Raw genomic sequence first — 27,997 nt, 5'->3', positions numbered from 1 at the left:
GCTGGGAAAATAAACTTTATTAGACCACTGCATCCAATTAATCTGTTAAAGTGCAGAATTTGGAGGTTGTATAAAAGAGCTGCCCTCAGAAATGAGAGAAAGATGCATTTAGTTTATATTCAATAATTTATGGGCAGGAACTGCCACAGGAAAAGCAAGCAAAAACAGAAACAGAACAATTTTAGTGGCCATTTCTGAACAGAGTCTAGAAGAATCACCTGGTCTGATTCACGCTCACACTCTCCAAGTGCATGATCTGCAAGCACATGATCTATGATGTATCAGCCAGCTTTACGAATACATTGCAGTTCCATTGTTAATGCTTAACAGCACTGAGAGGCTATCATTTCAGAAAACATTAATATGTAGATGTAAATGCCTCATGATTCCATTTAGCAAAAGACTGAACACTGAAATGAATATCACCGCACATAATTCATTCATATAAAGTGTATTGCTCATCGTGAAGGCACGCAAGCCTGGTAAACAATAATAAATAATGCCAATAAAAATTGCATTAAGTCTGACTGCTCATTTACAAGGCTTCCTTACAGTATCATACGGCTAAGAAAAATAATAAAAAACTGTGGGAAAAAAGGTATAGTAATAATATCAGCCAAACCAACCATGAAGGGCTGTCGGAGCAGCTGACAGGCTACATTTTTACACTACACTGCATAATTTCGAATATTATTGTGTGAGAGCATGTGACTGAGTGAATGAAGATGGCTGATAATGATATCAGGCTATTTAACAAAGGCATTACACAAGCTTAATCATGTGAAACACCCCTAGCAGAACCACTAAATATATTGCCGATGAGAGCGAGGCACTTTGTATAATATTTGTCAAGATTTAACAGTCAGATCCTGACTCTGCAATTAGCACTTGCGATCCATCATTAGCGTGATGACAAGCCTGTGTGAGGTCTGATTACTACAGTACGTGTTAGCCACAGGAAGTGATTAGAATGTTAATGGGATATTCACCTAAAAATCATTCACTCACCCTCATGTCGTTCTGTCTTTCTTTTGCAGAACACCGAAGAAGAACAGAGAGTGGAAAAACAGTTTTAGTCCATAATATGAATGTCAATGGGGTCCAAAACAACCCCATTGGACCCCATTGACTTTTAATGTGTAGACATAAAAAAAATAAAAAATTGTGTTCCACAGAAGGAGGAAATAAAGTCATGGAGGTTTGGAATGGCACGAGGGTGAGTAAATGACAATATTTTCATTTTTGGTTGAATTATCCCTTTAAATATGCCCAAAGAACCATGTACACGCCTGTTTTAAAAGGCATGCTTGAGCGTCACAGCAACAGAACGTTCCTGGGACGTGGAACCGATCAGAAGAGGTTGTCTGAAGGACACTGCCTTCATCATGCAAGTCCCGCCCTTAGAAAGGCAGTAGTAGACCCAGGCGTCGAGCCTCAGCGTTGGGTCTGGGGACGCGGGGGTCGCTGGGATGGATGAGACGATCGAGATGGGTTCAGAGAGATCACCGATGCTCCCCGTCACAGCTCGCCCTTCCAGTAACCACTCATTACCTGCCGAGGAAAACAACATTTAACGTTTGACATTTCTGGCTGATGTTTGTTTGAAAGGCATTGGTTTCTGAAGTACAATGCGTTTGGGTGTCAAATAACACACACCTGCCAAGGCAATTAAATATTTCTCAGGCAATTGATAGGGACTTTCAGAATGCATACAAAGTTATATGTGGTCAAAGGAAATGCCTTTAGTTAATGGTTCTGCACTGCAGCGTGTGTCACTGGCCTTGAATCAAGGGCAGGCTCCTAAGACAAGTGCCAGATAGAATTAGGACAGTGTCCAATCAAATGATCCCCAGTGAGAGCTAAAACAGGAGAGGACGCGAGCAAAGACCCACGGAACTGAGTTTATGCAATATCGGCCACCTGGAGGTGCAGATAAGTATCACATACATTGTATCTTGTGTGTTCATTTTTATAAAAAATATACAAAATATGCACTACCATTTACAAGTTTGGAGTTGGTAACATTGTTTGATGGTTTAAAAGAAGTCTATTTTGCTAACCAAGGCTGCATTTATTTGATCACAAATTCAGTAAAAACAGCAATATTGTGAATAATTACCATTTTTAAATGCTTTTTTTTTATATATATATAATTAGAAAATGTAATTTATAACTGTGATGGGAAAGCTGAATTTTTTTTGCATCATTACTCCAGTCTTCAGTGTCGCACGATTCTTCAGAAATCAGACTAATTTGCTGATTTGGTGCTCAAGAAACATTTCTCATTATTATAACTGTTGCTTAATATTTTTGTGGAAACCGTGAAAGATTATTTTCAGGATTCTTTGTTCAAAAACACAGCAAATATTTAAAATAGAAATGATTTGTATCGTTATAAATGTTTCTTCTGATCAATTTAATCAGTCATGTGTTGTTACCCTTGATGGCACTTTCCCCAGTCTCCATTAATTCCTGACCCTGCTGATATAACTATTTACATAATGATAATATTTTTCCTAGAAAACAAGAATTCAATTCACACTTGTATTTACATATAACACACAAAACAATTAACACTGCTAACTAATACACACGCGAAGCCACCCACAAACAAGCACTCACGGTAATGTGGTGCATAATTACAGTCAATCAATCAAAGTCAGACAGAACTATTAGTTCCCGTTTCTGAGAATTTTACGCCCACAGACAGTCTGACTTTTTTGGGGGGGTCCTAATGGGTATCCTTGTTCTAATTATGCGGCGTAGCCCCCCGGGACTTTTTGTCACTTCAACTATGACCACTTTCGTAAACTAATTAGGTGCTTGTTTATTGGATGGTAAAACGTTCTGGTGCAGAGCGGAGACAAACAACCAGAGTGATGAGCAGAAGTCGTCTCTGGTGACTGAGCTGATTATCAATCGTGGAAGATGTGCGCTCGGAAGGGATTGATGTTTTTGTGAAGGAGAACTGAGAGAAAAGACAACAGGAAAGACAAATGTCGCAGCAGACGGACTGAGAGTGAGGCAGAAATGATGATGCTAAAAAAAGAGAAAGAGAGAGATAGGAAGGGTAAGATAGAATGAAGGGTTGACCGTGTGTTGGGATGCAAAGAGGAATTGTTTATTTATCCTTGGATCGTCTCCCAGTACGGCCAGCTGGTCCCTGAAGCCTGCTGAAAATGTGTGAACACAGCAATCCAGCAAACAAAACACTACAGTTCACCCCACGGAGATGCCCCAGAGGAATAATATACAAGGTGCGAAAACCGCGTGTAAATAAATGCGTATTACATAATATTCATGGATAGGGATTGGAATTGATAGGTATTAAATACGCTCTTTTTCGATAAATTTGATTTTGTACTAGAGCTACACGATGTACCAAAAAAAAAAAAAAAAAAACGATATTGTGATATGGGCTGGGATTTAATTAAGTAAATACATGTGCTACCGGGTTCAAAATTATGCACATAATTTGCACACATGTAGTTTATGATAACGTCTCAGTCTCAGAACGGCTTGGTTCATTTAATGTGAGCAACACACATGCAAATGAACATTCACTGCTTTTACTACGTTGGGTAGGCTATGTTTACATGTCAGCGATGTACTCAAAACGGAAAAGTTTTTCCTTTGTACAGATGACAACACTGTCAAAAATGATCCACATTCACATGTATCTGCAAAGACGATTAAAAACGCTTTATTATGCTGTTAGACTAGTAGCTGGGAATGTCAGACAATACAAGAAACAATACGCACCTATAGACTAAACACTCAACTTGCATGCGTATGACGTCACCGTTTTGAAAAACTTGCACTTTGAAACCTGTTTTCAACAGTTTGTGTTTTTAGGCCCCCAAAACTCCATTGTCGTGTAAATGAACGGACAAAACGCATATTTTTTCGCTAAATGGGGGAGTGTACCTGTTTATTTGCAGGCTACCAGTCAAAATAAAAGCTTAATGGTAAACTATTTGAAAATGAAGATGTAAATATTAGTATTGTAATTTTACAGTAAACATAAAATAAACGGTATTACATTATTTTTACAGTGCAATATTGTTATTTATTTATTATTTAAATATACTTAATAGTCACAATAAAATCATAATAATAAATAATATTTTTAGTTACATTGAATTGTTCAAAACTAGTGTGAATGTGGCCTATGTATTTCTTTTAATGATTTTTTTAAAACTGGATGGTTTGATTTATTCTTGCAAATAGTAAACCCAAGTATGAATAAACACAATTTTTTCAAGTTGTTCCCAAATTGTTCAGTCCTAAAAGGTTTTTGCACTGGGGGTCAAATTTGGTCACCCCAATCATTCCAGAATGATTCATTCTTTTCAAACAGAGCTATTTTACAATGGTGAAGCTTCCTGTATTTTTTCATATCGCAGAAAAACAAAATATTTTTTTTTTCCAATATCACACAGCCCTATTTTGTACCTTCTGCAGAAAGGCTCCAGAAACTAGGGGCTTCTTCTGTCAGCTTAGTCCCAGTCGGTAGCGCCAATTTCAGCGAAAGAGTGACTGACTGCCCTGAAGAGACTGTGATTGATGGCATGGCAAGAACTGGGGCTGATTTGGGAAGCTTGGGAAGCTTTTTGACTGCAGGCGTGTTGCTGGTAGCAGTTGTGAGGATAGCATCAACCTCTGGTTTCCCTACAATGGGAAACTGGTGCAAAAAGTTAGAGAAAACAATGAGACAATTATTAAGAAGGACAACTGTCAAATGACAACCCACATATGGGAACTCACCAAAGAGAGCGTTTTGGTCTCCAGGTCGAGGACTTTGATGTGATGGTTGTTGGTGTCTGCCACATACAGCAGCTTTCCTCCCTCACCCACACATAGGCCTCCGGGTTCGTTGAAGCTGGACTCCAGGAAGCCTGGGCCAATCCCGTTCCCAGCCTCCCCTGTGCCAGCCAGCAATCTGCACTGCTTAGTCTTCGGGTCCACCACTTTGATCTGCAACAGAGAAGCTCTTTGACCATTGGTAGTTTAACTAGGTGTTTGCCCATTTCAAAACTTGCAACATTAGATGACAATATGTATTGTACAACATGTTCTGCAAGTTGCTTAACTAACTGTTTTTTAAAGAGTGGCATGATTCCCAAATAAAAAAAAGTGGAAGAAGGGAGAAAAATAAATTAAAATAAATAATAAATAAATAATTCCCTTTTTTGTCAAATGTTTTGTTTAAAAAGTTTAAGCTGTCTTTCGCTAAAACCAATGATACTTAGTTTGATATTTTATTTAATCAAATAACATTAATTTTTAAAAAGCTGCTCAAGTGCTGCTTAAATATATATTGGGGCCACTGCACTATAGTTTAATTAATCCTGAATAATTAAAGGGTAAGTTTACCCAAAAATGAAAATTGTCATTAATTACTCACCCTCATGTCGTTCCAAACCCGTAAGACTTGTGTTCATCTTCAGAACACAAAAGAAGATTTTTTTTTTATGAAATCTGAGAGCTTTCTGACTGTCCCACCATTGACAGTCTACACAACTACCACTTTCAAACCCCAGAAAGGTAGTAAAGACATCATTAAAAGTAATCCGTGGACCCAAGTGGTTGGGTCACTTTTATGAAGTAATAAAAACAAAAACACATCCAGGGTGAATCACATAAGGGTGAGTAATTAATGACAGAATTTTCAGTTACTTATAAATGAATATATATATATATATATATATATATATATATATATATATATATATATATATATATATATATCACCTAGGCCTACAATATTGTTAAATAGAATCACATACACGCACACACACACACACACACGCACGCACGCACACATATAAATATATATATATATATAGGATATATATAGGTTTGTGTGTCCGGTGCAGAAAGACTGACCTTGTGATTGTAAGAATCTGCGACATAGAGGAGGCTGCTGTCCTCATTCCAGGACACTCCTAATGGATGTTGCAGTTTTGCATCTATGCCCTTTCCATCAACGTCCCCAAATGCAAACAGGTTCTGCTCAACATAAAGAAAACACGATCTTAAAGGGCCATGCGTGATTTCTTGACTGCTTACCCATGAGAACAATGTTACGCTTTGGTGCAAAGTTGTGTGAACATATAAATTATCCTTTTCTGTATATTCACTCCATCACAGCGCTGTGGTGGTCTAATGTACAAAATAAGTCACTGAACATCACAAGGGGGAAAATAAATCTCATTAATCCAGTGACCAAATATGGCGAAACCCAATCCGTTCTCATTCTCTGACAGACTCAAAGGAAATCTAGCAGATCTGAAAAATGTCTCGACTGCTCCAAGAAATGGAGATAAATAGTTTCTCGTTCAAATCGCCTAGGTTCATTAAGTGATAAAAATTTCTCCACGACTTTATTTATTAAACGTCTCCCTGCATTACAGCAAGCGTTGGGATCTTGCAGTGCCAAACAAACTTGTTCAAAAAACTGCTTTATGTATGCAAATGTGACTTGCAATCAACTGTGATAATTTATGACCCCATAAAAATTCAACTCTCTACATGTGGTGTGATTTTCCTAAAGCGAACTGGATAAAAACACCCTCCTTTCCATATAAAGCATGTGCAGGGAAGACAATTTGCTCAGAAGGGTTGAGAAATGATCTGATACTGATCAGAAGAAATAAAGGTCTGCTTGACCAAAGAACCGAGTCCTCCCCCCCAAAAAAACCCCAAAAGTGCAACGCCTTTAAACTTCTTTCTTTGTATCTGATTGTTTTAGAAGTCCTTGCATTAACCCGGCAGCTTTTGCATTGTTCCACAAAACAAAAAATAATGTATGAAGAAGTTCTAACTTGTAAATAGATGAGAGATTTAAAACTTTATATAAAAAAAGGTTTATAAGCTTTAATCAACATGTAAACAACCTGTTTAAAATAACAACCAAAAATGTGTACAGGTTCTACTTGTTCTATATATGAGCTTTTTACCCATAGTATTGATGGTTTTTGGGTTAAATGTGACTTTATAAATATGAATGAAAATGATAAACACACAGAAGGAAGCGCCCGCGCCCTCAGATCACTTGGACATGGCTGTGTTACAAGAGGTAAAAACGATATAAATACTGTTCGTTTTCTCTCACAAACCGCTCGTTTCGTGTCTTAGGCCATCAATGTGTACTTACATTTACGAGTAATTAAATCATGTTTAATTTGGACTTCTCTGTGCATGCTCTTTGAGGTGGACCCCATAGACCTGCATGATATGACTGTCAGACAAGAACGGTTTGACCTAAAAATATCAAAATTGAAAATACTGTGGAAACAAAGACACCTACATCTTGGATGCCCTTGAGGTAAGCTAAAACATATCACAAATTAATTTCAAAGTGAACTATCCCTTTAAGACAAACCATGTGTAAATTCACAAGTCAACACCATTTCAGTATTTTCTCCTTAAAACTGCAGTCTCAAAAAACGCGTTTTGAAATCCTTGGTGTTTCTGACGTCACAAACTACCTTGTAACCAATCACACCAACGATTGGATCTCTGAGCTGGGTGTGAGTGAAGGCGGGCTAATTTGCATATTCATAGAACCGCGTATACTAAATGAGGCAAGGGTGTAGAGTTACATTCAAGCTATTTTAAAGCATGAATAAAAAATTTTTCAAGGGAAAACGTTTAAATTTGGTGCATAAAACATAAAAGGACGAGAAACACTAATCTTTAACATGTTAGAGAGTTAACCTGGATACATGACAGGTAGGGCTTACCATAGGGTCTCTCTCTCCCCCCACCACATGTTTGACTGCTCCGTCCTTCAGGGAAAGGCTACGAATGGTGCTGCTCTCACTGTCTGCGATGAAGAGACACTCCCAGGGTTCTGTTGGGGCAAGAGCCAGGCCTGACGGCTGGGCCAGTCCCGCTTTATGAGGGTACGAGTTATTTCTGTTCTCCTCATTCCCACTGCCCGCAAAGCACACACATGTTCCTTTTTTGCTGTCGCTGGAAAAGGCATTAGATAAAGATGGATAAGTCTGATAAGACTGATTATATGGAACAGTTACTTAGCTCTTAATTTGTCTGACTCTAAAAGAAAAGCCGGAATTGTGATAAAATTGACAAAATATGCACAATTAGGAGTTAATAGCATGTAAGAGCAGAAACAAATGTTGCCACAAAGTCAAAATCGTTATATCTAATAAAGTAGTTTCCCCCCACACATGTTCTTTATCTGAGATATTAAAGCCGTTATCAGTTCTCACAACGACTCTAAAAATGTCAAGAGAAATGTTACACTAGTGAACAGCACACAAAGTTAAGGGTTCACTTTGTATCAGGACGATCAGAACGATTTCCGCCAACAGTGAACTGTGTGGCTGCCCAGAAAATGACATCACTTGGGCAGTCCCGTGGCCTCTTTACATGAATGTTGCCTTGTCTGTACCGAACTGACATGAGGAGTACACAGGGAGAAGAGCTCACCTCCCTTTGGGAAGCTTCCCGTCCTCCAGGAAGAGAGCCCAGATCTGATGCGTTCCTGCCATGGCTATCCACAATTTATCACCACCTTCATAAACACAAACACACGGTATCAAAGAGTAAACATCTTACGTTTTCTACAATATATTGATGTTGATTATCTTGCTAAACATAACAGAACAAAATCTTAGTCTAGTGTGTATGAAACAAGATCTCAATCTCAAACACGCGCAAACTTCGTATTCACATTTGATCCTTTTGGGCTACATGAAGATCACTTTATTAGATCTCATCAATGCATGCGAGGTCTTTCTGAATTGTAAATGAGTGCGTATATCTAGATAAAGTAATATATGGTGTCTGATGTAGGGGATCGACTCAACCACCTGCCTCACAGATGTGTCCCGTTACTCATTTTTAAAGCAACAAACAGAACAATTCCATATTTGTGGCTAAATAGAAAACTATTTGGACTGTGAAAAAGTCTTATATCATATTATATCAGTGCAATATTTTATTTTAACTTAATAATTGTTAATAAAGAAGCCTAAAGTTGAACACAAAAATATATAAATTTTTTGGGGGCAATATTATAAATAATATATCATAAATATTTGTTGTTTATTTTATTTAGTTATGTTAAAAGTAAATAAATAAGCCATACACTTACTAATAATAAATTAATTAATAATTATAAACAACATGTAATAAAAATACATAAGGTGACATTTTGTCCAACATGTGTGCCTCATTGTACTGACCCTTTGTGGAAAAAGAAAAAAAAATTGACCCTATTGGTGCATCTTATTCATGGGAAAAATGGGAAAAGACAAAGTAGTACCGAAATGATTTAGAGCACTGGAAATAGAAAAGCACAGAGTGACCTGTACCGATAAATTGACATTTGAAATCAGTTTAAGAATTGCGTGGAGGGGGACTAATACTTGAGAGCATTGCAATGCATTTTCTCTTAGAGGAATCAGAAATGAAGGGCTCTGTACTTGTGTCTAACAATAGACCTCTAATGGTACTGCGCTTATCAGGAACGGAGCCTAACTACACACATTCATGAAAGAGCGAGACAGAGGGAAAGAAACAGTGAGGGAAAGAGAAATTGAAAAGGTTTGACATGGAGAGGAAGGGACCAGAACTCTCCTCCTCATCCTGGGTTTTCAAAGGAATCGGAGATGGATAGAAAAAGTAAAACCAGAGAATGAGCCAAAGTGGATCAAATCTGATGAAGGTCAAAGACGCGCTTATTTAGCTAGATGGTTAAGGAAACATTATGAAGTGGCACATATAAAACATTACAGAAGGTATTGGTTTGTACTATATGAACAAGTGCTTCAGATGATCTCAGTCTACTTGAGCTTACAAAAATGTATTATTCCAATGATTAAATAAATGTATGTACATGTGTGGGTGTGTGTAGAAATAAATAAATAACTTTAAAAATATTATAATGCCCATTATAATGCTAACACAAGGCTTCATTTATTTGAGCAAAAATATAGTTAATAAACTAAAATAACGAAAATAACTGTTATCAACTAAATAAACAAAATTTAGCAAAAAAGAAACATCCTCTCACATTCAACTGCTTTTAATTCCAGCTAATTTCTTAACATGTGTAAATATTTGTATGTGACAAAAAAAGATACAACAATTTCACAGGCATTTGATGAACAGAAATAGAATAATGAGTCCCTGAACAAAGTGAGGGGGGATCAATATCATGTTGTTACCATGATGTTACCCTACTCTACCACCAAAACATCTGTAAGTCTTCAAACACACCTGACCTGAGGAGACATACAGGTTACACATGATTTGACACTGCAAGGACGATCAGCTGTCCCTCCTGTTTCCCTGTAGCTGTCTTAGGCACTTTACTTACTAGTTTTTTTTTTTACACTGAGAGTCATGTTATCTTTGTTAGTTTTATGCCAAACTGAGTAATATCATCTTCCGGTTTGTTTAGGATTTTTTTTATAAATCCTAACCCTTGTCCCTGCTAGTGCCAGTTTCTGACCATAGGCATCACTGATGTGTAAATGTAGGCGACCATATATTAATTTGATAAAAAAAATTGACGTCAACGATCTGGAACGAGGAGCACTTGCAGCTTAGTTATTAAATGGTCTTTTGGACTGGAGGTAGCTTTTATTCAAAACAGGAAAATACATTTTTATGACCACTTTAAATCAAACATTTAAATTGATTTTCTGCATTAAATGACATAAGAAAGAAAGAAAAAGGAAAGGAAAAGTGATAGGCACAGGATACAGCGATATCTTGTTTTTTTAGTAGAAGAACCTGCAAGAAAACAGCCGATTGTTCAGGGAACGGACCTAATGCACAGCGGGGACTCAATGAATGTGCTCCAAACACACACTGACTAAATCAGGCACACAACACACAGACCACTTTAAACGTCTCTTGCTCAGCTAGTGCTAATCACATCCATTTCTTCAGCAGATTAATGGAACGATATGACTGAATAATGCAGAGTGATTTAATAATGGCTTCAATGTAAAGTAATGTTTTAGAAGCATGTAAAATTTAATTTTCTATCTAGACCAGTGGGACATCTTGCTCTTCATAAAACGAGGCAATCTGTGACGAAACAGTTTGTTAGAGGCACCATTTATCGAAACCACAGCCACATGAGTGCTTTCTGATCATATCTTTTTCTTTTTCTTTGGTGTTGTGGGTTTAACTCAGGCAACACCACAACATTCAGTTCTGTGTCTCTGGTTAGCAACTGACAGACCACACAATTTACTTCAGGGCTGCTGCCAAACAACAAGAGGCCATTTTAGCAGAACAAAGATCTTTTTGCACCCCTCACCATACACACTTGTGTGAAAATCAAAGGCGAGTGTGGTATCTACAAAGCGAAGACTTCTGAGAACAACCTGATTAAAGAATCCAAGATGGACCAGACAGATAGAGAGAAGATGTGAAGAATATGTGAGAGGGAGAAAAAGGGACGCATACAATGCTACCGGCAGAATAATAAAACGCAGATTCACAAGATATAAAATTTTATGAGCAAGGTAGGAAAAAAAAAATGACAAAGTGACCCTTATTCTAAACAGGAGCAGAGTATACTGGAAGAGGATGGCTAGTAAAAGTACCTGTGTTGCCAAGGGTAACATCCCAGGGAGAGCTGATTGGCTGCTGTGGTCCCAGTGCTCCGCCTTTTTTATCTGTGCCTTGCACGCCGATGCCGGCTAAGGTTGAGACTTTTCCTCCTGAAAGGTTGATCTGGAGAAGAAGAAGAAGAAGAAGAAAAAAAAGTGTCAAATTCTATTGAGAACAGACACAAGCACTATCATGGCGCCTTTTTTTCCAAGCACCAATCAGAGTGAATTTGGGTTAGAGATGCCAGCAGAACTAGCTTGACCTGATTCTGCAGATTTACCTTTCTAACAAGGTGGTTCTCAGTGTCAGCCACGTAGACCGTGTCTCCCTTTATGAACACCCCTTGTGGGGAGCTGAACTGAGCCTCAGACAAATTTCCATCTTGTCTCCCACTTGAGGGACCTAAAAAAAGGCAAAGATAAACCAGTCTAAAAGTAGACTAAAATAGCCTCAAAACATTCACCAAGGAGAAAAATAGCAGCCTTTCTATACTTAAAAATAGAGCTGCCATTGCCAACTGCCCCATATATTATGGAACCATCCGATATTTACGGCAATAGAATTGCGTTTCACATTAAATTAATACAGGATGCCATTTGCACATAATTTTACACCAAGCAGCTACAGAGAATGTCCTTTTTCCAGCAAAGACATTCAGAATTTTGCTTTAATATGTATCATTAAAAAGATTATGCATGGGACTTTGTTTATTAATTAAGAAATAAAATAACGTAAAATGTATTAAACTATTACATTTCTGCTACTAAATCAAATTACTATTGTTATTCATCAAAATACACTATGTATGTATTAATGCATGTAATGTTTGTGTAATGTATTCATATAATTTAAAATGTAATTTATTCCTGTGATGGCAAAGCTGAGTCTTCAGTGTCACATGATCCTTCAGAAATCAAAAGAATTTTTGCAACAATGTAAATGTCTTTACCATCCCTTTTTGATCATTTTAACACATCCTTGCTGAATTTGGTAACTCTACTCAAAAAGTGTGTATTACCAGGTCTTACCCCCTACAGAGTGCAGCACCTGCCCAGTATTGGAGACCACCAAAACCCTGTGGTGTCCCGTGTCGGCAATAGCCAACCGCTTGCTACTGGGGTCCATGGCTATTTTCCCAGGGAAAGAGAGGATGGAGGGAGGTAGGGAGTCTCTATAAAGTCTGATTCCCACACCGTGGTCCTTGAGCAGCCCTTGTTCTCTGTAGTGCTTGAGGGCAGCAGCAGTGAAAAGGAAGAGCCGTTCTCGATGACCTTCACCCACCAGTGAGAAAAGCAGGTTTCCCCTGGGTCCCAGCAGCACCAGTGTGGGCCAGCAGGACACCTCCAGCTCCTGCCATAGACGAGCATCGCTGTCATTCACTACAGGATGGGTGATGTCATATCTCAACACCGCACTGCGTATGTTCTGTAGGATTTTCTCATTGGGGAATTTAGCCGAGTGCACACCTACGACAACCAGACCGTCTGCAGAGATGGAAAAGAAGAGAAACGCAATATACAACATTTATAGAGCGTTTGATGCTGAATAGCATCATTTATGGAATATTGTAGTGTTTATTATAAATAATGTATGCATGTACTTCATAATTTTTTTAAATATACATGTCCCCTCATAATCTTTAATCAAAATAACGTCCCTCCCACTTGCAGCAACAGCTCTTCTCTGTGATGATGTGTTTAATGGAACGAGGGCGAGACAACCTGTCACTCACATGAGATCACAGTAATAGCAAACCACAACGATCCAATCAATTCCAAATGGACAAAATCAAGTCCTATCCTAAATATTTTCTTGTTCGAAAAGCCGTTTCACTTGAAAATAAGTCACAATAGAGAAGAAAAGACTTGTGACGCAAGTGATCCTGACTTAATAATAAAAGTCAATATTTATAATAAAATAATAAAAACAATATTCACAAATTCAGACTGCTTTATCAGATAGCACTTGATACTCTCTTTAATGGGGACGGAAAAAAAGAAGAAGTTTTTTTTCATCAAAACCTGCTGGCCTTAGAAGATTTTTTATTAAAACGCCCTGAGGTACATTTAGGTTTCAAAGTTATTCTAAAAAGGTCCTTTATAGAGAACGTTTATGAAATAATAAATGTTTAATCTGTTTAATCTATATCTCTGGCCCTAAATCAAAAGGAGTCTTTAACTTAATTATTAAAATTGATTTTTTTGCCTAATTGGTTTTTGTGGACACTTTTTTTTTTTATCATTCAAACAAAATCTATTCAGGTTACACAAAGCTGTTCATTCTTATCTCATCAAACAATGCGTGGAAGCATGTTGCGTTGGTGTATGCTTCTGACACGTTTTATTCGAGTCCTTGAACACTGAAAATCTCAAAAGAAGCATCTTTTGTCTGAGTGTCAGCCCTTGAATATTTTCAACAGTACTAAACTTCACTCTTTGTGAGTCACAGTTCCTTCCTTTTAAAAACGTTCAATACAAGAACAACAAAAGTCTATCAGGAACAAAATTGTCTGTAATGGGGACATGAAAACGGGATTTTACTTGATATAAAAGACCTCAATGTACTAGACACACTGTAACAATCACATTGTAAAACTCCCTCACATCCACTCTCCCGGAGAATAATAAAAGCAGAAATAATATCATATAAAAAAAAAACACACATAATATTGGAAACATAATTTGGGAGGGGCTTTGTTATACAAAGTGATATGCAAAGAGGTTAGCCAGCCATAACATAGCTAATTTACATATAGAAGCCTTGGTAAAGTAGCAAAAACTTGCAGTTTAACATTGTGTCCTAATAGACAGAACAGGGTACGTTCCAGCGACAAGTAATTTGTTATAACATACAGTTATGATGAGTGTGTTTTTGGACCAATGGGACCAATGGGATACAGTGGGTATGGCTACCCAACATAATGCTGCAAAAAGAAAAACTATGCAACTGACAATGTAATATCACTCATTGCTTATCAAGGTCAAGTGATAAATGACAAAATGGAAAAGCTTTGATTGCTTGATGCAGTGTCTGGTTAGGACACTAAAGGCCCATTCACACAAAGGACTGTAACTATAACAATAACTATAAAGTTTAAATAATCAATTAAGAATTATTAAAGAATAGCTATAACGATAACACAGAGGAACGATATATTTAAAATCACTTTCAGATTTGACAGCCAATCAGAATCCACACTGACATTAAAGCCCTTCAGCATTTAAAGTGACAGATGACATAACTGAAGCGTGCGCTTATAATAAACAGAATGTTATTGTGTGTTGTGGATGCTAATATAGTGTTCATTATAATGGTCTTTATAGTTATTTTTCTTGGTGTGAATAGGCCTAAAAGGGTTAATTCACCCAAAAATGAAAATTCTGTCATCATTTACTCACCTTTTGTCATTCTAAACCAAATAAGACTTTGATTGGAAATCCTAGATTAAATCTGTTCATCATTTAAATAGATCGTAGCTCTTCACAAGACTTGGATTAAACTGCTTGATTCATATGGAATAATTTTATGATGCCTTTGTGACCTTTTTAGATCTTGTAGAACTTTTAGATAAGTTTTGGTTATCTGGACCTTCCTTGGAGGGACATAACCTCTCAGATTCCATTTAAAAAAAGATGAACCAAAGACTTATTGGTTTTGAACAACATGAGGGTGAGTAACTGATGACATTTTTTATTTATGGGTGAGCCAAACCTTTAAAAGGTCAAACCTTTAAAGGTCAAAACCTTTGGTGCAAGAAACCTTGTAGTTATAAGTGGACTTTAGAAAAATAAATGCTACAAAAAAAGTGAAGAAAATGTAGGCCCCTTTAAAGAATGAGAGTATAAGAATCCCAGAGGTACACATCCTAACATGGGCAACTGCATGCAGAATGTTAAAACCAATCAAGGCAAACACGGGGGTCTTGATTGAGAGCTCATGCAGCCCCCAGGCATCCCATTATAACCAATGCGTTCCGTTTCTCTGTTTGTTCCAGTCTCCTGCACTGCGCTATAGTCTGCGATCACTCCGCTTGACTTTGTCTAATTTAACAAAAATGTCAGCGGAACTTCTCCGCCTTGTCACTGGAAGTGACATTCCTCCATTCTGTGTCCCTGGGCTATGCAACACCACCATTTAAGATTGAAGCAGACGGATGGTGGTTTTTAAATTCCGGTTTCAGCCGTCCATTAGAAGATTAAAATTCATAGGCTCAGCACCAGAGACGGGAAGCACACGCACGGGGGACGAGTGTCCCATTTCAGTATGCTTTTAGCTTTCTTCCCCTTTGCCTATAGATGCATTTGAAATATACCAAGCTTAGTTAAAATGTGATCAATGTCTCCCCAGCTGATGTCCCCCCAGGGAAGTAAATGGGTTGTAAAACCAGCACTTCCACTTATGATGATAAGCATGAGAGTGAGATATGAGAGTAAACTATGGAAAATATGCAGGTCTCAACAACAAGGATTGTTGCTACCCTCAATTGCTACCCTCCCCAGGAGTGGTCAACCAACAAAGATCACTCCAAAAGAGAGATGTGTAATAGTCTGAGAGGTCACAAAGGATCCAGGGTAACTTCTAAGCAACAAAAGGCCAATCTCACGTTGGCCGATATTAATGTTTACGAGTCCATGGCAGATTTGCAAGGAGAAAGACACTGCTCTCCAAACAACTCCGAACATTGCTCCCCGTCTGCAGTTTACTCAAGATCATGTGGACAAGCCAGAGGGCTATCGGAAAAAAGTTTTGCGGACAGATGAGACAAAAATAGAACTTTTTGGTTTAAATAAGAAGTGTTATGTTTGGAGAAATAAAAAAACTGCATTCCAGTATAAGAACCTTATTCCCACTGTTAAACATGGTGGTGGTAGTAGTATTATGGTTTGGGCCTGTTTTGCTGCATGTGGGCCAGGACGAATTGCCATCATTGATGAAACAATGAATTCTAAAATATGCCAGCGAATTCTAAAGGAAAATGTCCGGACATCTGTCCGTGAACAGAAGCTCAATAGAAAGTGGGTCATGAAGAAAGAAAACCCCAGCCACACAAGTCGCTCTACCAAAGAATGCTTTCACATGCTTTTGCCACTGACAGATATGTAAAACTGGATCCTTTTTCTCAATAAATAAATGAGTAATAAATAGTTTTTTTTATCTGTTTGATTGGGTTCTCTGTCTACTTTTAGGACTTGTCTGAAATAAATAAAAAATATATATATTTTTTTGTAAATTCAATTTTACGTTAAAGAGGCTATATGCGTTTTTCTGAAATTTAAACTCGCGACTGACACCTGTGGCCAAAAAACAGAACTGCTCTTCCTTTCTGCTCGCTCGTACGTGCACACTTCACAAGTCATCTGCTGCAAGGAGGTCAGGTCAACATCATGTTTACAGAGGTAAGAACAGTCAAATACATATATTGCTTGAGATAAGTGTTCTGAGTGATCTGAAACGTTTAACATGAACGCGCTTGACGTCACATCCGCAGACAGCGCGGGAAAAATCCGACCCGACAGAAAATAGGAAAAATAGGATACAGGCTTATAGGTGCACCCACTGTGAGGAGACAAGGTGTCAGTATGCTCATCAGGGGATGTTTGAGTCATAAATGGTAAAATAAAAAGGCTATTGTTTAGATTCAAGATGAATGGCGTGCTCAATCCTTTTTGAGTTTGATTTGGGTGCTCTTCGGTGGACAAATTTACAATGGACAAATTTAAAATGCCCACGCGTAGCGGCATGGGGCCTTCTTCATGCCCTGAAGAAGGCCCCATGCCGCTACGCGTGGGCATTTTAAATTTGTCCATTTAGGACATGTCATTTGTACAATAAAGACATTTTAATTAAGGAGTGCCTCGGCTATCAGAGATTTTTTTCTCTACACTGCCTCATAAAAAGGCTATTGTTTCGTTTATTTTGGGGGGAAAAGTTCCATATAGCCCCTTTAAATTAAAAATATAAATAGATTCTCCTTACGCATCTAAAGTATGTTGCTGAAAATAAAATGCATTTTTGTGATGTAGCCTTTAAAAATACTAGCAGGGCAAGAACAAATCTGAACTGATTTATTGATAACCTCCCAGAACCAACAGTTGAATATGTGACTTGAATGGCAGGAGTAAAAACAAAGGCTCTGCGTAATAATAAAAGGCCACTGCTCTGTGATATAATCAGCGATAAACCATAATAATTAATGAGACACTGGGAGGAGGGGTGGGGAGGCATGTTCTGCTTCTGTTACAGAACAGCGGTAACAGAATGTACCAAAAGAAGTGCCAAGATGAGGTATGTGTGAGATATGCCAGTGAGTGGGCTGACGGCTGCCTGGCCAGTTGCCCCGGATGATCCCACAGAAGTGGCTACCGATGGGCTACTGACAGCTGGAGCTGATAGCACTGGATGCAGAGCTGCTATAATAAGCCACAGGCCAGTATGATGGTGTATCTATGTGAAACTGCCTGCCCTCGACCTGGTCTCTGGATATTTTCAGTCTCATATCCGATACAGTTAAGAGATAATGGGAATGTGTTGCTGGATCAGAAGAAAATAGTTATCAAGCTCAAAAGGCTCTGACTTCTAACCCAGTGAACCCTGGGATATCCCGCTCTACTATGGAATATGTGTAAGGTCCAAAGTAAAACAGCCAAGAAACATTTATCTTGATTGGCTATTGACTGCAGCTTCATATTGTAAGATTCTTTTTGTTTACCTAATGAAGTAATATACAGCATAATGACCATTGAAGTCAGGATAGATGTCATTTAAAATGTTGCACTCTCTTTGTCTTTCATTGGTCAACAAACAGACTCCATCACAAACATCCTCATTTACATTCATGCCAAAATTAAGTGTATATACCTTCTATGGAGTAACTCTGCTCCAAATGGTGTAGATCAGGAAGTAGGTGCATGCAGTTTATGCAGCAGTAGGTGAAGAAGTCAAGCACCACCACTTTGCCTGACAGTTCCTTCCCGAGTGACAGCGGCCTATCTGTGTTCAACCATTCCAGTCCTGCAGAATAACAATGAATGGTTAGAGATTTTTTTTTATGTGAGTTTTAGATTCAGTGGTCCTAACTATATAATATATAATAAACAGAAACTAGGATTGTCAACATAATTATATTGTTAAAAAAACTAAGTCATCGTAAGACCTCTTTCTTTGGAAAATTACTGAGGGCCCTAGTTACAAACCAATGGATGATCAATACGTTATCTCGGATCTCTACCAGATATGCATTAAATCGCTTGCTACAGCTTTACCACTCACTGTTGATTCAATACAATATTACACAGCAGTAAACAGCAGACAACAGCAATTTGTAATTGTCTTGTCATGTTCCATGATGCCAGTCATTTATCTAACACCACAAATCGATCTATGACTGGGCTGAAGTTTAAAATCCACTCCCATAAGATACAAATACCGGTACTGTAAATACACTAATCACCACTGAGTTCATTTTAACGTTACACTCTTACCATCTTCAAAATCCGGTATAATTAAGTCTTCCTTCTCGTCTATTTTGTGCAAATACTGATGTACGAGATTTTCCTTCTCTTGTTGGGTTGTAGAGTCCTCTAAGGCACAATCTAGCTGGCTCTGAATGGAGAAAATATCTGTCAGCTTACTGTACGACGCCATGACTCCCACAACAATAACAACCCAGAGTTTATGCTCGGCACTTTCGACAAACATATCTCAACCATATCCGTGACAAACTTATTTTGCGAGCTGTAAATATATTCGTCTAACTACTAAAAATAATGGGTTTATTAAATGTTTAAATAAAGGTCCTGGATGCCTTATGGGATTACCAGAGAGGTTATGCAATATTGAAAATGCGAACATGAATGTGATAATAAATGCTTTCAACGTTGGCGGTAAGTGCAATGACGGAAGATAGTGGTCGGTTTTATTTCTCAACTAATATGAACGGTTTTTGTTAAAATACGTTAACAAAATTCGCTTTTCTGTAGGCTTTTTATTTCGGGATGAATTTCTGTATGATACGGTCTTTGTGCGGTTGTATTTTTTGCATTAGGAGACCATGAATGTGATGTTACAAAACAACGGTGTTAAACAAAACAAACCAGTAGAACCTCTTAATGTTTACAAATGTCACAGAGCGGCTCTGAGAATGACATCTGGAATTATAAACCTCTTAAGAAGACCAAAAAACGAAGCTGCAAATCACAGATATCAAGGGAACGTGGGACAAAGAAGAGAAAGGATAGCAACTCTGGGACATCAGTGCTAAAAATAAAAGTCAACAGTGCCGAAACACACACTGATTTAGACCAGAATAGCAATACTGATCCCATTTACACTGTAAGCTCAGAATCTGTGGATTTGAATCATGGTGGGACACTTTCTCAGGATGTCCAGGATACAGACACTCAGTCAGGAGGCTTCTGTCCTGTCTGTCAAATGCCATTTTCCCTTTTGGTGGTTCAGTCTCAACAATGGCATGTTGCAGAATGCTTAGATACCCCTGTTGACAATTGTAAAGGTAATGTTTCTCTCTCTCTCTCTCTCTCTCTCTCTCTCTCTCTCTCTCTCTTTCTCTCTCTCTCTCATACACACATATACGCTTATACATAATTCAGAATAAATATTATATATATATATATATATATATATATATATATATATATATATATATATATATATATATAACATTATATAAACAAAAACATTTATGTTAGATGTGATTACTCGATTTGAAAGCACTACATATATAGATTTTGTTATATTTCGTTATAGATTTTGAAATTGACTGCTCCCTGACTTATTTGTGGTAATTAATTTCCTAGCCAGCTTTATGTTTTTGTTTTTTTATTATTTGTTATTTGAATAAAAAAAAACTCATGGAAATTCATTGATCCTAAGGTTTGAGAACTCCGTCATTATTCAAATTATCCATGAATTGGGTGTGTGAGATTTTAAAACCTTAATGTTCAATGTTTGTGAGAATACGTATAATATTTCAGAAAAAAAATTGTTTAAACTAACCCTAACCCTTCTAATGTTACAGAATGTCCAGATGGCCTTCAATGTACGTCTTCCATTCCCAATCATTACAAGAGGCACAGCCACTCTCTGCTCGCTCAGACTCGAGCGTTGAACGACTGCACGGTTCAAAGCATCTCAGACTTCAGCTTGAAGTCACATAATAATGCTGCTCCCACAAATGGTACAGAGAGCTCAGTGTACAGTGCTTTAAATATATCTGCTTCATCCAGCCAAAACTCATCATCCGGTGATGTGCCAAAGGGAACTCCCACCCAGAGCAATGCTCTGCTGCTTTTGCGCTCCCCTAACACTGAGGACATCAAGAAAAAGAAAGGCTGGTCTCCTTCCATCAAAAGATCTCAGTCCCAGAATTCATCGCAGGAGTCGAGTATGACAACTCCATCTCCATTCAAGGGACATCGTGTTCACGGTGCTGTTCAGACGCAGACTAATGAGGTTAAAGAAGAGCTCTTTGAATGTAATAATGATGATTATATCTCCTACTCTCCACTCTCCAAACTTCCAGATGTGGATGAGGAGCACAGGATGCAAAAAAACAATAAAGAGATACTGTTTCACAGTACTGCATTGCAGGAAGATGAAAATGAAGTTGATGATAATTCTCTTAAACTGTTCAGCGATGAAGATGATGATCTGTTCTTTGATATGCTGGACCAATATGAGACTGGGAACAGGAAACATGGCCCAGACAAAAACTTATTAGACACCTGTGAGAAACTGCAGACATCGTTAGCACCTGATAATCACCTGACCACTTCCAGTTCCACAGGTGTTTCTGATGGAACATTTCAGCAGGGAGCTCAATCAATGGGAAAACATGCCACAACAAACAATGAAGGTTCAAACTCTCTGCTACAGTCACCCCAAAGTTTGGTATTAGAGCATCTTCGGGATCGTATATCTAATCCTGCATGTGTCAACAGTTTGGCTTCACCTTCTGAAGAAGTTAACGCCACTTTCATAAACCAAGAGTTGTCTTCCACCCAAACAGCCCTATCCATAACTCAGAAAACACCATCTATGGCTCCTAGGAGGACTCAGAATAAGACAGGTCCCTCTGGATTAAAGCAAACAGACATTGGAGTGTTTTTTGGCCTGAAGCCATTAAGTGAAAAAAAGGCTGAGGAGGAAGTGAAGGCAGCGGTCAGAGAGGCCGATCAGCAAGGGCCTAGGAAAGCGAGGATTTCAGAAGCTCAGGGGGAAGACGCTACGCACCAGGGTAGATGGCGTAGGAAGACCAAAGCACCATCTGAAGTGTCCAGTGTCTCGCCTGCTGTAGAAGATGGTATGACTAGTCCCACGCAAACAGAAGGAAAGAGAGGGGGGTGGAAGAGATGGAACAGAGGAATAGCGACAGATGGAGATCCCAAGGAGCCCAAGCGCTGTCCATTCTACAAGAAAATTCCTGGTTTGTGAACCGCTTTAATGCTTCTTTTTTCTACCTATTCAATACCAATTGCTATGATTACATAAGCACTTATACTTTGTCTCATAAGCTGTGCCAGAATTTTAATGCACCAGATTGTGTTGAATTTATTTATTTTTGCTATGATATAGTCTGTTATTTAGCTTGAGGGACAATGTTTTAGTCGATTGTACTTTGGAGACTTTAATATGATATTTCTCTGTTCAGGAACTGGATTTGCTGTGGATGCTTTTCAGTATGGGACTGTTGAAGGCGTCACAGCCTACTTTCTAACTCACTTCCACTCGGACCACTACGGTGGCTTGAAGAAAAACTCTGTCTTTCCCATCTATTGTAACAAAGTATGTCTCCCTGCCTAATTTCACTTTAAAAACCATACAAACTGAATTTCCCTTGCTATTTAGAAACAGAAGAGTTTTACTTATGAATTTTCTATGTACGGTAGAAATACATACTCTAACATTCAAAATTAAAATCTCCCTTCCAAGAAACTAAAGGGATATTTTAGTTCACCCAAAAATGTAAAAATTGTTCCAAACCTTTCTTCTGCTAAACACAAAGGAAGATGTTTTGAAGAACATTTGGAACCAAACAACTGGAGACCATTGACAGATTCTGTCTGTTGTATGCAAAAACAACTAGGCCTATTTCTCAATATCTTCTTTTATGCTCCACAGAAGAAAGAAATTCATACAATTTTGATCCACCTGAGGGTGTTAGTTATGTCAGAGTTTTTATTTTTGGGTGAACTATCCCTTTAAGCTGCAGAAATGTTGTGGTTTTTATAACAGAATTGTCAACACATTAGCATAAAACCTCAGATTTATATGTAAATCAATGTCTAAATCTAAGGGTCAGGACACAGGTGGAAAATGCAAAACTTTTTGGCAAAAGAAACCTTCACTACCATTTTAAGGGGACTTGGAAATTGGGGAAAGCAAAATGGATAGAACAATGATGGTGTTTTCATGACAAAATGATGTTAATCATGGCAGGTAACTGGTAACCTTGTGAAGACCAAGCTGAAGGTGGATGAGCAGTATGTTCATGTTCTCCCAATGAACAAAGAGTGTATAGTACAAGGAGTGAAGGTTGCTCTCCTGGATGCTAATCAGTGAGTGTATCTTCTAACTAATGAATGTTTGAAGCCAATTTTATTTCTTTTCTGCAGCATCCTATTTTTTTACTTTTGTTGCTTTATTATTGTTTGGACTGTTCATACAGAGTAAGACCGTAATTACTATAACTGTTTCTCCCCCCAGCTGTCCTGGGGCAGCCATGTTGCTATTTGTGCTGCCAGATGGCCAGAAGGTACTCCACACAGGTGACTTCCGGGCTGATCCGTCCATGGAGCGTTACCCAGAGCTGCAGGGTCTCAGGATACAGACCCTCTATCTAGACACAACGTGAGTTCCCTACTAACAAAGCTACTTTTATGTTCTGCTTTCTGTTTCTCTTGTGACAATGTGTCAAACCGCTTTTGATCACATCAATTGAGACTGATATTAATAGGTTTAAAAAAATCTTATCTTACATAGGTATTGCAGTCCAGAGTATACCTTTCCCACTCAACAGGAAGTCATCACCTTTGCTGTAAACACAGCTTTTGAACAGGTCACACTGAACCCTCGTACACTTGTGGTGTGTGGCACCTACTCAGTTGGAAAAGAGAAGGTCTTTCTAGGTAAGTGAGAATATGTTGTCCTGCTTTGTACAGGCAGACCTTTTGTAGACCTTGTGCTTCTTTATCCACTCTTGAAAGGACAGATTGTTCGTCTTTCTATAAACTGTGACTATAATGAATGAGGCTCATGTAAAACAAAAAATAGTTTGCAGATGCTGTCCTTACTTGACTTTGAAATGTTTCTGTTCAGCAGTTTGTCTGACTGGCTTCCTGTTTGTTTTACAAGATGCATCCATGATTAATGTCCTATGCCCATTTACTTCTAAAGCTCTGATCACACAGAGTAGTGTTGTCTCCGTTCACCAGTAATATGAAATCTCTTTTGACTGTCTTGCTTAATTACAACTTCTTTCCAAATTCCAATAGGTTGATTTTCATTCCTTGTGTATATAGAGATACGATTTTTTACCTGTCTCGCCTGTTCTTCTAGCTGTATCGGAAGTGTTAGGCTCTAAAGTATGTTTGTCCAAGGATAAGTATAACACCATGTGCTGCCTGGAGTCCGAGGAGATTGGCTGGCGCATCACTACAGACTGGCAGACGGCCCAGGTGCATGTGCTACCTATGATGCAGCTCAATTTTAAAGTGAGTTTAACTACATTAAAAAACTTCTTCGACTTGTTTCTCATATGTCAGTTATACATTCCGAAGTGCAATTTTTATCATCTGCAATTTCTGCTGTTTGAGATCATCATAAGCATGTAAAAAGAGCTGATTATGCTAAACACAATCAATGAGGCTATGTTTACTCATTCAATTTGGAGTTTAAAATTCATGCAGAGTTCAGTGTTATCTTAAATTTTCCTTGACAGCGAGTTTATGCTAATGTAGAAGGAAAAAATTAGGATTCTAATTACAGAGACCAAGTGCCAACGCAGCAGTTCTGGCAGCGGTAGCACTGATTGAAAGTAAATTGTAATGAGACCGTTGCAGATAATAAAGATTAGTCATATGTGCACTAAACCATTATACTCCACTTTTCTCACACATGCCAATGTAGATGTTGATTCAGAGCAATATTGGAGCTGTTCCCAATGAGAGACGTGTTTAAATGCCCATGACAGGAAGGAGGAAAAATTTCATGGCGAGGTTAATTGTAGATTGCACTACATTTTCTTTTGCAGCAACATTGAAAAGTAATTATGTAAATTGAAAGAAAGAAAGAAGCTGATTGCAATGTGGCATCATTTGACTTTGATTACCCTGTAAGTTTTTGCCATATACACTACCATGAAAAGTTTGGTGTGGGTAAGATTTTTTTAAAATGTTTTTGAAAAGTCTCTTATGCTCACCAAATATACAGTAAACCAGTAATATTGTGTGAAATATTACAATTTAAAACAATGTATCTTTTTGAATTTTTTTTAAATATTATTTTTTATTTTATTTTTTATTCCTGTTATGGCAAAGCTGAATTTTCTGCAGCCATTACTCCAATCTTCAGTGTCACATGATCCTTCAGAAATGTGATGCTCAAATATATATTTTTTAAATTATTATCAATGTTGAAAACAGTTGCTGCTTAATATTTTTGTGGAAACAGTGATACATATTTTTCAGGACTCTTTAAGTGAATAGAAAGTTCATAAGAACAGCATTTATTTGAAATTAAACTCTTTTGTAAGATTATAAAAGTCTTTACTGCCTTTTGATCAATTAAAAAAAAAATCCTGCATATAAGGAAATATAATATATAATATTAATTTATTTAAATGAAAATCTTATTGACCCCAAACTTTAGAACAGCATTGTATATTTACATTCGGATGTATTATGTTTGCACAGGGGCGTAGCCAGAACTTTTTTTCAGGGGTGGCCATATAAGACCCAGGGATTTTATTGGGGTGGCAAAAAATAAATAAATTCTGCTTCAAATCTAAAGAAAATCACTTAATATGCATCTAACTGTGACCGTGTGTAGCCTGTGTGGAATACCATAAAACAGATGTGAAAAGGAACTGCACCTCAACAAACACTGGTTAAACTGTTCGCTCTGCAATGAGTGCTGTATTTTCACAGAATGTGACTTGGCGAAACACTGTAGTACATCGATTACACATTTCTCATAATTATTTGTGAGACTGCGTTGCCTTATCCCAGAAGAAATAATAAATATTCATGGCAGCACATGTCCTATGGAAGCTTGTTTCTACCACTGAATAAAAATTGTGACTTTTTATCTCACACTTCTGATTTTTTTTTTCTAGCACTTACAAGTTTACATCTCGCGCTATATGTGAGATATAAACTCACAATTGCGAGTTATAAAGTCAGAATTGTGAAATATAAACTCGCAATTGCGAGTTATAAAGTCAGAATTGTGAAATATAAACTCACAATTGTAAGAAAATGTTAGAATTACTGTATGAGCCGACTTTTATCCCTCAGACTTGAGACTTTATAACTTGCAATTGAGAGTTTGTGGAGAGTTTTCCCAGACAGGGAACTTTATAAAAAAAAACTTAAACTAGCCAGCCTAAATGTTTATATGATTAGATGGAATTATTTTTTTCCTTTCATGTTTTCACACCCGCCCTTTCTTTACTGTACAGAACCTGCGGACACACTTGAATAAGTTCTCCAGGAAGTATGACCAGCTAGTGGCCTTCAAACCCACAGGCTGGACCTTCAACCAAACTGTGAGAGTAGAAGACATTCAACCTCAGACCCAAGGGAACATCAGTATCTATGGTATGTGTCTGTCTATTTATAAAGGATTTAATAAAATTATTGTATTTATCTGAGTTGTTATAGCAAGTGTTTAAGTGCAGTTAGGGAAGTGAATGTACAACAGGAGTTGTTTCTGTAATACCGCAACCGTATTTGCATTTTGATTTTATAAGAGAAAAAAAAATACCTTCCAAATATTCATCCAACTTTTCCTTCCTGTTGGTCCGGTGACTTTAAGAGCTCTAGGCAAAATGAGTGAGTATTTTTGTCATCCTTTTTTAAATCAAAATGGAAATAAGGTGTTTGACAAAGCATATAGAGAACACCTTATCATTTTACTCCATTTGACAGTTTTATGGCGGTTTAATAGGTCTGCTCCATTTTGCCAAAATTATGCAGAAATCACGTTATATTTTATTGATATGTCACACCATCCTTTCCTTAATAAGATTATAGAAATGATTGCTTTCTATTAAACTGATTTTCAGTGTAGACACAACACAGCCTTGTCATTCTGTTCCACTAACTGACAAGATTATACCTAATGGCTTTGTATGTGGAATGTAATTACATTGTATTTATTTTTTTCACCCTTACTGCAGTTGTAGGAAATGCTGAATGTTGTTTCAGGCTAAGAACAGCATGCCTTGTATTAACAGAATCAGCAGATGTGATTTGACCCAGAGAAAAACTCAAGATGTCAGATTTCGCAAGCCCAGGGTTTTAATTTCAGAATATCAGCGGTCTTTCAGCCGAACCAGGTGCTGCCTCAAGCACTAGATGCATCTCATTTCACAAGCTCCGCTGGAATCTGAGACATCCAACGTGGGAATTAATGGGAATTTGTTCTTGTTATTTCAGGTCTTTACACAAAGACACTGTATTTGTAAAATAATGGTACAAAAGGTTAGAATATGACTCTGCTTGAGCAGCAGAAATCATTGTTTGTTCACAGACTTTTGACGATGGCGGAAAAACTATTTTTGTATAAATACCGGTAGGTTTTCCCAGCATCTCAAAGATTTTGAAAGATACTTTCCTACTTATCTATTCCAGGTATTCCCTACAGCGAGCACAGCAGTTATCTAGAGCTGAAGCGTTTCGTGCAGTGGCTGCAGCCGAAAAAGATCATCCCCACTGTGAATGTGGGCAGCTGGAGGAGCAGGAAAGCCATGGAGGGCTTCTTCTATGAGTGGCAGACTGAACCCAGAAACCTTAGCTCGACACCATGTGCCCTGAGAAGCTCAAGCTGTGGAACAAGGCAATAAAGTAAACTGACATCCACAATCAAACCTTTGACCAAACAGTCAGATGGTGCCTTTGTTGATTGGACCACTGAGTGTTTTGGGCTGCTTTCTCACGTTTAAAAAGAAGTGACTTCAACCTGCCATTTAAGTGCTGGGTGCACGACAGTTAATAGTGTTTTATTCTACTTTTGGCTCCTTCGCCTGTTTTTACCTTGCCAGTGGCTAATGCTGGAATGGACCACATATGCTCTTATTTTTTCGAGGTTTTTTTGTACTCTAAGTTTTAAAGGAAATAAATTTTATACACCCTACACTCGTTTCACATGTGTA

General features: G+C 37.9%; 2 protein-coding genes across 3 annotated transcripts; one reads left to right on the top strand and one right to left on the bottom strand.

The window, feature by feature from the left end:
* Nucleotides 1-21,312, bottom strand: nhlrc2 (NHL repeat containing 2). 2 transcript variants are annotated; one of them, XM_079596272.1, is made up of 12 exons: nucleotides 20,620-21,312; nucleotides 19,086-19,206; nucleotides 18,463-18,615; nucleotides 12,633-13,088; nucleotides 11,885-12,006; nucleotides 11,598-11,727; nucleotides 8,461-8,545; nucleotides 7,749-7,980; nucleotides 5,890-6,012; nucleotides 4,768-4,977; nucleotides 4,456-4,684; nucleotides 1-1,551 (listed from the first exon to the last, which is right to left on the bottom strand). In XM_079596272.1, exons 1-12 carry the CDS (start codon nucleotides 20,683-20,685, stop codon nucleotides 1,295-1,297), a joined length of 2,184 nt encoding a protein of 727 aa, XP_079452398.1. In that variant the 5' UTR covers nucleotides 20,686-21,312; the 3' UTR covers nucleotides 1-1,294. The 2 variants fall into 2 exon arrangements, with proteins under 2 accessions (XP_079452398.1, XP_079452397.1); XM_079596271.1 differs by lacking the exon at nucleotides 20,620-21,312 and having other exon boundaries at nucleotides 19,086-19,279.
* Nucleotides 19,462-27,987, top strand: dclre1a (DNA cross-link repair 1A (PSO2 homolog, S. cerevisiae)). The gene is made up of 9 exons (XM_079596270.1): nucleotides 19,462-20,116; nucleotides 20,642-22,048; nucleotides 22,274-22,407; nucleotides 23,062-23,180; nucleotides 23,329-23,472; nucleotides 23,605-23,750; nucleotides 24,181-24,335; nucleotides 26,303-26,441; nucleotides 27,477-27,987. The coding sequence occupies exons 1-9, from the start codon at nucleotides 19,723-19,725 to the stop codon at nucleotides 27,686-27,688; spliced, it is 2,850 nt and encodes a 949-aa protein (XP_079452396.1). The 5' UTR covers nucleotides 19,462-19,722; the 3' UTR covers nucleotides 27,689-27,987.
* Nucleotides 27,988-27,997: the final 10 nt, after the last annotated feature.

This window comes from Phoxinus phoxinus (genome assembly GCF_949152265.1).
Source record: "Phoxinus phoxinus genome assembly, chromosome: 21".
Taxonomy (NCBI): domain Eukaryota; kingdom Metazoa; phylum Chordata; class Actinopteri; order Cypriniformes; family Leuciscidae; genus Phoxinus; species Phoxinus phoxinus.
This window is presented reverse-complemented; position numbering and strand designations above follow the sequence as displayed.

Excerpts from the sequence above, each read along its gene's own strand:
- dclre1a (XM_079596270.1), top strand. The coding sequence starts at position 19,723 with ATGTCACAGAGCGGCTCTGAGAATGACATCTGGAATTATAAACCTCTT. Across the intron at positions 23,181-23,328 it reads GCTCTCCTGGATGCTAATCA|CTGTCCTGGGGCAGCCATGT; the intron begins GTGAGTGTATCT and ends TTCTCCCCCCAG. Across the intron at positions 26,442-27,476 it reads AGGGAACATCAGTATCTATG|GTATTCCCTACAGCGAGCAC; the intron begins GTATGTGTCTGT and ends TATCTATTCCAG.
- nhlrc2 (XM_079596272.1), bottom strand. The coding sequence starts at position 20,685 with ATGATTGGGAATGGAAGACGTACATTGAAGGCCATCTGGACATTCTGT. Across the intron at positions 18,616-19,085 it reads TATACCGGATTTTGAAGATG|GACTGGAATGGTTGAACACA; the intron begins GTAAGAGTGTAA and ends GTTATTCTGCAG. Across the intron at positions 6,013-7,748 it reads GGGGAGAGAGAGACCCTATG|AACCTGTTTGCATTTGGGGA; the intron begins GTAAGCCCTACC and ends TATGTTGAGCAG.